Source organism: Drosophila ananassae, chromosome 2R, assembly GCF_017639315.1.
Source record: "Drosophila ananassae strain 14024-0371.13 chromosome 2R, ASM1763931v2, whole genome shotgun sequence".
Taxonomy (NCBI): domain Eukaryota; kingdom Metazoa; phylum Arthropoda; class Insecta; order Diptera; family Drosophilidae; genus Drosophila; species Drosophila ananassae.
Genome location: NC_057928.1, coordinates 20,127,184 through 20,139,563, shown reverse-complemented (window position 1 = coordinate 20,139,563; position 12,380 = coordinate 20,127,184). Strand labels below are relative to the sequence as shown.

The 12,380-nt window shown below is 40.0% G+C and overlaps 1 protein-coding gene across 1 annotated transcript in view; it reads right to left on the bottom strand.

The window, feature by feature from the left end:
* The window catches only part of LOC6507057 (glucose transporter type 1), a 36,484-nt gene that overhangs the window by 10,540 nt on the left and 13,564 nt on the right, over positions 1–12,380 (bottom strand). The window contains 10 exon segments of the mRNA XM_044714618.1: positions 1,083–1,205; positions 1,606–1,883; positions 2,189–2,467; positions 2,527–2,651; positions 2,757–3,013; positions 3,768–3,905; positions 3,990–4,155; positions 10,107–10,269; positions 10,438–10,557; positions 12,178–12,336. Of these exon segments, the coding sequence (XP_044570553.1) occupies positions 1,083–1,205; positions 1,606–1,883; positions 2,189–2,467; positions 2,527–2,651; positions 2,757–3,013; positions 3,768–3,905; positions 3,990–4,155; positions 10,107–10,269; positions 10,438–10,557; positions 12,178–12,336 (1,808 nt within the window).

Below are 12,380 nucleotides of genomic sequence, written 5' to 3'. Positions count from 1 at the left end.
GATTTCGAGTGAGTGTCTTGTGGGGCAAAAGCCTGCCAAGTCGAGAATAGCAGAGTTCAGGGGTGGGACAGTTGCACAGGTGGGCTGACCTTGACACTCACATCCAGGAAGTTGCCTTTCATCGTATTTCATTTGACAATGAGAAGGAAAGTTCTTGGAATTAATACAAAATTAAAAGGCAGCCCCAAAGTGCAACAACTTAGCCTAAGCAACTAAAAAAAAACAACAGACAAGAATTCATCTAAAGGCAAGCAACGTGCAAAAGTGTTTAAAATGTAAAAAAATATATATATAATTTGATAAAAAGTAGACAAAATATGTCAGACTAGTACTAAAGCATTCCAAAGCTAATCATGCAGGGAAAATAATCTGCGAAAACATATTTTAAAATCGCAGACTGGGGAGAGATAATTAATATCTAAAGCGACCAAGTGTTGGCCTATAAATTAAACACATCTATGACTTAAATGCAATGCATCAACCAAACCAAATTCACAAAAAAATGCACATACATTTAATGGCTGAGGGAGCGTCGTAAATTCCACTTGTTATAAATTCAAATATATCTCACATCAATAATTTATAGAAATACGCGCGGGACGACTGTCATACCATGCTTGTATTTGTATTTGTGTGTTTTGTAAATGTGTGAGTGTTTTCACTTTTTCTGTTTTTTGTTTTTATTTTTGGTTTTTGTTGGTTTGGGTTCTTTGGGGTTTTTTGGGGGGCGGGGTTAAACACAACGTCATGCATAAAAAATTTATATCAATATTCAAATATTTATAAACACACACGCACTCCGCTTTTTGGACGAAGTGCAGATAGGGTTTTTGGGAATTAGGGGTTTGAGTTCTCTAGCAACTCTAGGACTTTTAAAATCATATGCAAATTCGTTGGGCCCGCTAAGTGGGCCCACTCAGTAAATTTCAATGGAGCAATGGGGTAAAAGGTTAAAAAACTCCAACGAAATTCGTAAAAAAGTAACACACAGGCAGGAGCTTTTACATTGACATTCGCATTCGCAGGCAGGGCTCAAATTTACAGGAGCAGGAGCCTAGCATCCTGGAAACCCCTATACTTGCCTTGATCAGGAACGAAATGGTGATAAAGATGGAGAAGATGAACATTCCACCGAGTCCATAGAGGTGCAGGGTCCTGCGTCCTGTGCGATCCATCAGCGGAATGGAGACGAGGGTCATGACAACCTGGGAAAGAAAGATAGGATTACAAATAGCACCATAAACTTAAATATCTTCCAAATCGTGTAAAGTATTTATTGTCGAAATTTCTGGGAGCAGCAAAGAGCAGGCCTACAGTGAAGTGCATATCTTGGCCAAATTTCATCCGATTCTTGAGCGGAATACCTTAAACGATTTCTATATCGATTCTTCATATATCTGCATCAAAATCTGAGAACTTAATTTTTTTAAGATTTTTTTTTAAATTTTCTCGTCTGGTTTCTGGTATCAATCTTCGAATATCGATGAAAATGTATAGAGCCTCTTTAAGGTATACAGCAATGGTCATGTCTTGGCCAATTTTCATTCAATTCCTGACCTTAAACGATTCGTATCTAGATTCTCCATCGATCTGTTTTTGTCTTACCATTATGGCGCCGATGCCTATCGTGGCGAACTTGGCGCTCTCCTCCGTCAGCCCGGAGCTCATGAAGAGCGACGTGGAGTAGTAGAAGACGGCGTTGATGCCACTGAACTGCTGGCTCAGCTGCATCACAATGCCAATGATGAGGGGCGGACGCAGGGTGGGTGAGCAGATTAGCTCCATGGTCGATATGTGGCTCTCGGCCTGCTGGGCACGCTCCTCGGCCCTCATCTCCTCGATGTCCTCCTCGACAGAGCCAGAGGCCCGCAATCGCCGCAGGGCTAAAAAATATCATTTTCAAAACATATTTTCGTTCATATTTATGATTTATTAAATTTTAATAATCCACAAAAACCTCTCTTAACCTTGTGGCTTAAATATATTAACATATATTTATCATTAATGGGGCTTTTTTGTTAAACTGATTAGAATATAATTAACCTGGCATAATTGCAAAAGATAAATCATTTTAATCCATTAAGGATTTGGAGAGCCTCTTTGACAATTTATCTATTTGCAATTTAGTTTGTTGTTTGTGACACTTTGTTTTAGTTTTAAATAGTGCATAATAATTATTGTGACTCACCCTTGCGCGCCTCCTCCTCCCACTGCTTGGTGATGAGCAGATATCTGGGGGACTCGGGGCAGACGGGCAGCAAAATGAGTTGCAGGATGGCCGGACAGATGGCCAGGCCGAGGAGGATGGGCCAGCCCTCGTTGGTGCCCAGGATCTGCTCGATGCCCAGCACTTGGGATAATAGTAAACCTACAGTCACAGCCAATTGATTAACAGTACCTAAGCCACCGCGCAGATTCAGTGGCGCTATCTCCGAGATGTACATGGGCACTAGCGACGTGTTGAGGCCTTTTAAATTTTAGAACTTTTAAGAGCCAGTTTATTGGATTATTTATTACAGTACGTACCGCAATTAACACCAATGATAAATCGGCCAAGGAATAACATTTCATAGGAATGACTAACTTTGGTAAATCCCATTAAACAAGCGCCGGAAATTCCGAGCACATTATTTAACAGTAAGCCGCCTTTTCTGTAATTATAAATGAAATATAAATATATAGGTATGAGTACTACTAGTTAGTAGTAGTAGCTAAGAAACCCTAATTAAATAAATGTAAGTTAATAGATAACTAACCTGCCAAAGCGGTTGGCCATCCAGCCGCCGCTGAAACCGCCCAGCATACCACCGATGGCGAATATGGAGACTGCCACCGAGTAGAGCTGCTGGATGAACTCCTCGCTAATGTCCTCGCCGTAGCGGTCCTTGTACACATCCTTCATAAAGTTCTCGATATTTTTCTCCGGTGCATTGATCACTCCGGTGTTGTAACCGAACTGTAGCATGCCCAGCACCGCCGAGAATATCGAGTAGGTGAGGAAGAAGGTGAGACCCTGGAAGGTGTTGAATGAATTCCATTAGTGTTGAACTTATTTAGTGGGGGAGCGGAAGGCGGGACGGTTGGGGATACGGTGGGGGGCTGTGCGGGCGGGTCCATCAAACGCTTTGCAAACGAGTGTGCGGCAAGGAAACCAAACCTAACACTTTGGAGGAGGCCAATTATCTAATTAGAACTCAAGCCAAACTAAAGCAAACGACAGTCGAATGAATGAGAGTGTGTTGATGAGGGAAATTATAATTAAATCAAATAAAACAAACTAATAATATTCTCAAACCATTCAAATTTATTTCTCAATTTTTGCTACAACAAATAATATAAATAATTAATAACAAGTTCCTTTAAAATACGTTGATGAAGAAGCCGTCTGTACGTGTAGAGTGTTGGCGGAAAAAATGTTCCCAAAACTTTCACAATTCAAGAGATTATATTTCATAAATTAAATGCGAATTTAAAAATTGAGGGAATCATTTTTGGCAAAAAGTGAAACCAATTTGAAGAACATTTGCATCTGTCCATCATCATGGTAACAGTTTTTGCTGTCAGTGGTTCAGAGTGTCTGGTGGGATGGATGTTTCAGGTTGGTTGGTTGGTTCGGGTGGGGTGGTTGTCTTTGGTTTGTTTGTGTGGTTGTCTGGCTCTGGATAGTAGTTGGTTGTTGGTTCTTGGTGTTTCGGTTTGTACATGAATAGAGAAATGAAATTCAAGTATTTAATTACACAACATGGCAAATAATTTAAGCTACAAACTTGTTCTAAAAGTCTTAGCTTCCGTCTGTGCGTATGCTCCTCCAGTCGATCAACATATTCGCGCAGCTCCTCGATCTCCTCCTTGACCTGCTGCACGGTGTCCAGTTCATGTTTGATGGCCACCATGTCACGCTTTACCTGTATTATTATATGATATGGATTTGAGTGATTTACATTCTTTATTTCAACCGGAAGAGCCTTCAAGTACTATCCATTACTCACCTCGGACACCTCGCTCTGGCAGCTCTCCACCGATTTGGTCAGCTCCTGGAGCTGAGTCCGGATCTCGCACAAGGCGACCGTCGTCTCCAGGTGTCGATCGCCTCGCTGGAGTTCATCGAGTTTCGCTGACAGATTCATGCTCATCACGCTAACTTGCTTTTGCAAACTATGATTGGGTGGTTGGGGTTCCCCAGGATTTCATTTCCGAATTCGCCAAAAAATTCAAATGCATGACGTGAGTTGAGGTCACGCCAGGGTTTTCATTTGTATGTTTTTTTTTGGTTTCATTTGTTATTTCATTTAGTCGGGGTCGTGTTTCGGGTTCATAGTCGGTTGTAGATTGGCGGCAGATTACAGATTGCGGTTTGGAGTCAAAGAAAATATCAAGCAGAAATGCACTTTAGTCGTACGTTGGCAGGAATGCCATTGTGGCTGATTTCATTCCTTGTACTTTTCAGTACTGGTAGCTACTACACTCGCTACTACACACGCACATACACATCCACATCCACAAGCACATCCACACTCACACACACACACACACAGATAAAGAGAGTAGGTTACTTAGCGTATACGTAATTTATTTTGCAACTGGCGTAAAGGCAAAACGCAAAAAGCAAAACGTTAACGCAAAACGTAAACGAAACACAAAACGAAATTATTTATGACCGCTTGCATTAAAATTTACTGAGCTATGCAATTATTGAGGAATGAAGCAACATAAATTTTATGGGCCACAGCCCGAAACAGCAACTGAAACTGAAACAGAAGCAGAAAGCTGAACAGAAAATACCAAAGACTGGGAAACTGAACTGAAAACGCACGCCAGACCCAGGACAGGCTGGGGGTTCTTTAGAAAGAGTATAGTAACTCAGCACTCCTTGGGCAGAAGTCCAAAGGTCTGGCGAAAGGATTTCTGTGTTGGGGCAGAAACAACAAGGAGGCGAACGAAAGAACAGCAATAATAACAAAGCCAGGCCACTAAGTACATAAAAAGTAACTTAAAGTAAATTGTTGGCATATTTCGTTAAGGTTAAGGCAAGAGTAATGTACAATGCACGAGAATGAAAAGTTGACGGCATTATATATACTTAAGCTAGAGCTGTACTCAGTACTCTCTACTCTGTATCTTTTCAAAACCTCTGTCGACGATAGCCACAGTCATCCCATTTATTTTGGACAGTCGCCCCTTTTTTTTTGGCAAGTCAACTCTTCCGAGTCCCAGTCCTAGTCCTAGTCCGAGTGATAGATGGATAGACAGACCCTGTCATAGTTGTGGTCATAATCCTGTTTCCATTCTGGAAATGGCTCAGATTTACATTTTTATCAGCGACAGTGCCATGGCTGGCATAAAATAAGTTACAGTTAAAGCCTAATTGAATTTTAAATATTTGAAATTCCACACTCTCTGCTTAAACTTTAGTCTAGATAAGTCGATGGCTTTTCTACCTCTGAAATCGTAAATCGCTCTGCTCATTGTTTGGCTTTGGGAAAGGAGCAGATAGTGGGGAAAGGGGAGTGGCATTGAAATCAACTGCAACAAAAGTTGCGGACAACAGTTGCCAGCGCCGGGCGGATAGGGAATTGCGATATGGCCATGTAGCCTCTCGGCGATGCACACAATGCGCATACGACACGTGGGCCAGAGCGGAGTGTAGGCGAGGCCGTGCTTGAGTTGCCTGCGCATTATGTTAATGCAAAGCCTATGCAAGAGGGGAGGAACGGGACAGGACCTCCCTGTGAGCTGGGAGCTATCGTTAGTTCTGTTATTGTTTTGCATTTCACGGACATTGTTATGCCGAGCATAAAAGGATTATTTTATGCATACATCAGCGAACGAAACCGAAACATAAACCGAATCCGTAACAGAATCCAAAACAAAATCGAGAGCCAGAACAGAAACCGAAACCAGAACCAGGACAACAGATTCGAGCGTACGTTTCCTGTGAAAGTTATTGTTCTCTGGGTAAACAATTGCTGTCCCATGTGTTAGTGCCGTCGTATGTCAGATGCAGGAATTTTCGGTTTTGTGTAAAGGATTTGTATACGTGAGCATTTAATAAATTTTCTGCCAATTTCTTCCTGCCTTGTGCATTCATTAAAAGCTTCAGTACGTGCAGTACTCCCCCTACTCCTATCCGCCCATTTCACATTCCTTCCGTTTTCCGTTCTGCCAAAAAGGATATTTCATTTTGGCCTCCGCTGCCGCTGCCGCGCGAGAAGGGAATATCAAATTTGTGACAAGACAAAGCTGTTATGCCCTCAGCGGATTATCCCGGTCAGGATTTCAATCACATTAACCCTCCCAAATCCGTAGATGGAGTACAACAGCATCCGTCAAATATTCAGACTCGTTTCACCTTCATATGTACATCGGTTATGGATGGTGGGACTTGAGCAGGGTTTGGGGGTTTACAAGGTTTCGTTTTTGGTTCACAATCACAGCTCTGTAGGGTTCAGATCTCAGTGCACACAATAAATTCAGCGAATAAATTAAAATCAAAATCGTTTGTTCTCATACAGCTACATGGACTATATATGGCTGGGGCTGCATATAAAGTACAAGTACATCAATCAGATCGAATCGGATTGTTTGGGGGCTCGGAGATTTGTTGGGGATGGGGGGGATATTCAAACCAATTGGCATATAGGACATTCACCAAACGTTGCAAATTGTTGTTTTTCTGGTTGTTTTTTTTTATATTCTTTATTAAAAATAAATATATATATTCTTTTGCTGCAGCTCTCGGTGCGATGGCATTTGTAAATCAATTTAAATTTATTTGTGGTCTCGTTGAATTCGTTTCGCATGACAATATATTATGATTTGCATGATTAACATTTTGTTTATATTATGAAATTGTTTTTTATTTCGCCTTAAAAAGTGAGATATGCAAAGCCAAATGAGCGGATGAACGGAAAACAAATGTACGTACTCTCTACTCGGCATATTTCACGATGTGGGGTGAAAGTTCGAATACGAAACAAAAACCAACAAAGAGCAACAAACTTGATACTTATACTTTATGTGGTTGTACGAAAATTTTCTGGTTGTCACAGTATTCTCATAGTTTCATAGTTTTATTTTTGTTAATTTTGGTGAAGGGACCGTTACGCCAATTAGTCTGGGATTTGTTGTATGCAAACATTAAAACATTAAACCATAAAAAAGTGTACAGCAATTCATTGCAGTAAACGAAATGTATGGAACCAAAGAGACAGGACAACACAAAATAATACACAAACGACACAAATGGAGGAGAGGACATTTAACGAGTTGAAAAATCCTGAAAATATTGTGTGACTGACTGGCTGACTGGCTGACTGAGTGATGTATTGGGCAAGGGATTAAGCACGATGGGTGGTGGACGGTGGATGGTGGGGTCTGGGGGTGTGGACGTGTCTGGGGGTTAAGCTAATTATGAACTTGATGACATGCAAAAGGATGAAGGACACCGAAAGCGACAGAGAGAGAGAAAGGGCGCTGAAGTGGCCAACCGCATGCTGATTGACTGCCCGGCCAAAGGATGTTTGTCAATGGCTTTACATGGCTGCGAATAAGTGTGTGGTGGTGTGAGTCCCTGTGTCCGTATGTGTGTGTGTGTGTGTGTGGTGCGAACAGCGACTTAATGGCACTCAAACACTTTTTGGCATGTCATAAAAAACACTATACAGCCACCCACACTCACACACATAGCCACATTGGAGTATCGCAACCACAAGTTAATCTCCACTTTTTCACAAGCTATTTAATTCGATGAAATCTCCTGAGAGCTTAATCTGATTAAGTAATCCGGTATCAATAAAATATTTAAAGATTATTTGCTCAGCTGATTACCTAATATATATTTTAGGAAAGTGTTCAACTGTGGTTGCTTTCGAGGGTCTCTCGAGTTGCAATACTGAAACCACAATCACAACCCCAAAACACACTTTCTCTCTCCATTTCACTCGAGCTGATGATGGGCACGTTTTCGAAACTAAATTAATTTATTTGAACTTAATTGAATTCTAATTGTAATTCATGCAGTGCGATGGGTAGGGCGCCAATAGACAGAGACAGTAACAGAGATATTTGGAGAGAAAGAGAAGATGAGAGGGTTATAGTTGACTGGGTTTTTGGCCAAAATATTCTAATAATTAACAAATCAATTTGATGGGCTACGAGTGCCAAAAGAGTGTGCAAAAGTGCAATAAGAGGGGGAGTAGAGGGGATAAATTTCTGGATTATTGCATTACAATATATACTATATATACAGAGAGAGTATATGAAAGAGAGAGGGGAAGGAGGGAGGAGTAGCAAAAATATTTAGATTCGTAATTGAAGTTAGTTGGTTGTAATTGCATACTCATTGAGTGGCGTGAATACCAGGCCACTTTGCGTGTGGCTATTGTTGTTGTAACGGTGATTTAGTTGAGTTGAGTTGTTGTTGTTGTTGTTATTGTTGTTTATCATGGTGATACATGGTAGAGTTCATGGAGTTCATGGAGTACATAGAGTTATTGTGGGGAATTGGATGATAAAAGAACACGTATAGACATTTGTACAACAAGTGAGGCAGCAAGGAGCTCCGGTAATGCATTTTATTAGCTCCTCAAACAGCTCGTACTGCCAGCGAAATGCATTTCCGGAGATTGCAGACAAATACTGCTATATACGTACGTACAGAAGTATAGAATATATAGTTACATATTTATAAATAAGTGTCTATATTGTATGCATTTATGCTGTATACTGTATGTTGTATGGAAGGCACACTTGAGTGATTGACAGACATTGTGTGGAAATGAAATTGTGGACACATGCGTGTTCAATCACTCAGTGACATTTAAGCAAAGTAAATACATCTCGATTGAGTTGCAATTTTGTATGGTACAGCGCGTGACACTGCAACATAAAAGTGGCATGGTGGTGTTGTGAAAGCAAAACGGCAGCAAACGGTAAACAAATGCTGCTAATTAACAATTTTTAATTAAAGTTCTATCAATGGGAATGAGTACGAGAAGCCATTTCAGTTACAATCACGTTTACACAATTATTAATATGAGCAATGAGACAGACACTGAACCAATTCAATGAGAGTGATGGGCAGAAAAAAAGAACGTAAAAGAAAGGAAAATGTGTGCTCGGTATACATGGCGTATGAGTGATGCGTTCGTACTGCGATCTCATCTTTAATTAATTGATAATTGTTAATGTTAATGTTAATTAATTTACTATTAGATTAACTCTATGGCTAGGGCGGAATGAATGAATATGTTTGCATGTACCTGGGTGGCATTGTGCCCATCATTTTGTTGGCTTTTCTTTGGCCTTCGCCTCACACTCGTCGTCGATAAATTGATTTCTTTATAGAGTCTTTTCTTTTATTACAATAATGTATGTATGTCTATAGTTGCTTCACTTTCTTCGCTTTCTTTTCAATTGGGGTTTGGTGAATGTCGTATGTGGCCGCGCGGTATAGTTTTTTGGGGTCTATACTTGGATATCTATATCGGGAACGGGTTGCGCAACAAAAACAACACAACACAAATGCCCTCAATGAATAATTGACAGTCTAAGGACACACGCAGGACACTTAACTGAACATAACTTGCGCAAATCTGTGTGGGAGGAGAACATTAAACAATCGGTTGGCATATACATTGCATATTTGCTCGTTAATATCACAAATCACAAGCCACAAAAACAAACTTCAACTGAAAACTGAACTGAAAACCAAATAAAACGGAAATGCTTATGGGTTTATTTTTTCGTTGTTTGTTTTTTGGTTTTTTTTTCCTGCGTTTGCAGTAATAGCACACAAAAATATACAAATTAAAATTGAAATTAAAATTTATTTACGCCGAAACCCAAAATATCGTTCTTTATTTGTTTAATAAATTAAATAAACATGGCGCACACAAATAATTCCAGTTTATTTATCTAACTAAAAACGGATATTTATGGCCTGCAATCCTTTGGTCGCTTCTGCAAATTAATGGCCCGTAATGAGCTTTCGGTGGCTCTCACCGAAAATGGTGGAGCCACCGGCCAACCATTACAACGAGGTCATTTGGCAGCGGATCATCGGAGGGCAGGTTGTGGGTATCAGTATTAGACTACTATCTACGTACTCGAGCAGCAATTGGCGCAGTGTGGCCTCGTCCTCGCCATGACATCTCAGCCTAGATTCGCGGTCTCGATCATCTCGACTCGAGTGGCGTTGCCTTTTGGGGGCGTAGCTGAAGGAGTGGCGGTAGAAGCGGCCGTTGTTTATGTTAGCTCCACGATAGGCGTCTAAATATTATATTACGAATTAGTTAGGATATTAAGAATAGGTTCCTACGCCCTAAAAAGTATGCTATACATTTTAAACAAAAGAAGCTGTGATCTCTTAAGTCTTATTCTAAAACTTAAGTATAGTAATCTCTAAAATTTTACATTTCCCTCAAAAAGTATACCCACCTTCGGGTCGCAATCGCACAGGCGGTGAGGTCAGCTTGAGTTGTGTTGACGTTGTTGTGGGCGGAGTCTTACGTCGACCACCAAAAACATAATCGTAGGAATCTTCGCTCAAATTGGACACTGCCAGGGCATGAGGAGAATTCAAAACACACATAACACACATTTTAGCACTTTTCGAGTAGTATGAATAAAAAAACAAAAAGATATAAATAAACACAAAAATAAAACTTAGAGAAATGCACAAACTAAAACCGAAATTAAACTCAAACTAAAGGATAATATCACAAGCTGTTATTATTCCATTTTGTATACTCACTCTACACATTTTATGTATGATACACAAATATTTTTTTAAAATAAGAAAAATGTTAGAAATACGCAAGTAAACATTAGAATAAACGCAAATATTTAAATTGTCGAGATTTTGTCATTTTTCATTTATATTGTTGTAGTACGTAGTTGATGTTGTTTTTGGTTGTTATTATAATTGTTGTTGGTTGGTTGGTTAGTTGGTTGGTTGGACGGTTGGACGAAATGGAAGAAGAATAGAGAGCACAAAATGTTGCAGTTTGTTAGCACTTTGATTTCGATGCAATTTTCATTTTCATGGACATCACAAAAAAGGTATCTAAAGACTGACAGACACACACAGGTAATTCTTGCGTTTCAAAAAACTCTCAACAAAGCATCTGCAATCTGGCATTGTTGCTCTAATAAACAATTTTTCAAAAAATACACACAGCATAGCAGTGGCAGCGTTCAAAAACAGAGCAAAGAGCTACTTGAAAAATTCGAAACTCTGAAATGATTTGGAATTTTCTTTGTTTTTTTGTTTTTTGGAGTGGGGTAGAGAACAAATAAAAAATTTTTCTTTTTTTTTTTTAAATATAGTCAAAAAATTGGCAATTCAAATGGCAAGCAAATGGAACTAGACAAATAGATAGAGATAGAAAGAGAAAGTCGGAAAGAGACGGAGAAAGTTGTATATGTGCGAGGGATAGAAAGAGAGAGCATCAATAAATTAATGGACGACTGTTTGACTGATTGGTTTTTGAGATTTGACTGATTGATTGATTGATTGACTGACTGGCTGGCTGACTGGCTGGTGGTATTGCTGCTGAAATGCTAAACAAAAGTTTTGGGACAAAATGTTCTTTGTGGGAATGTTCGAGTGTGGCGGACCTATGGATGTACAGGTTGGTGTCAGGTGTGGTGTGTAAGGTGTACGTGTGTGTTTATTGAGTGTACGGGCGAGTTATGAGACTATGAACGTGTGGCGGTGATGCAGGCTATGCTTTTTTTCGAGTATGTGGCTAAAACAACAAATAAACAATTGGACCAATCGAAAGAACCCAATCCACACACCAATTAAAGTTGCAATCAATTGGAAATGGCACAACCGAAAAGAAAACGAAATCACAATTTTTACAAAAGGTGCAACACAGTAACGGCAAACAAACTTTTTAATGGGCCAAAAAGCTATACAAAAACTTTGCCAAACTCAATACAATACAAAAAATATGCAAAAAATCATAGGAAAAAAGTAAGAGAATGCCCAAACAAAAGCTGGAAGCAACTGCAGGCAAACAACGAGAGAGAACAAGAAATATAAATTGGCATATATACAATATATGCGGCAAGTAATTTAAAGGACTGGGACGTGCAGTCCCAAAAATTAAAAGGAGAAAAATAAAGGAGAAAGAGGAACTTTCGGAATATGCAATTGAATGAAGGGGGCACCTGGAAACACGCTCAGCGGCTGAAGCACTTGGGTGGAACGCAGTGGCGGTGGTAGCGGTGGCAGCTGTCCAAACGGATCTTGCTCGTTCGAGATGGAAGACGTTGGCGGTGAGATCATCGATATGTCACCAATGGTCGCCATGTCATTATTCTGGCCAGCTATAATCCATAAAATATACAAAATGTCTGTTAAATTTATGTTA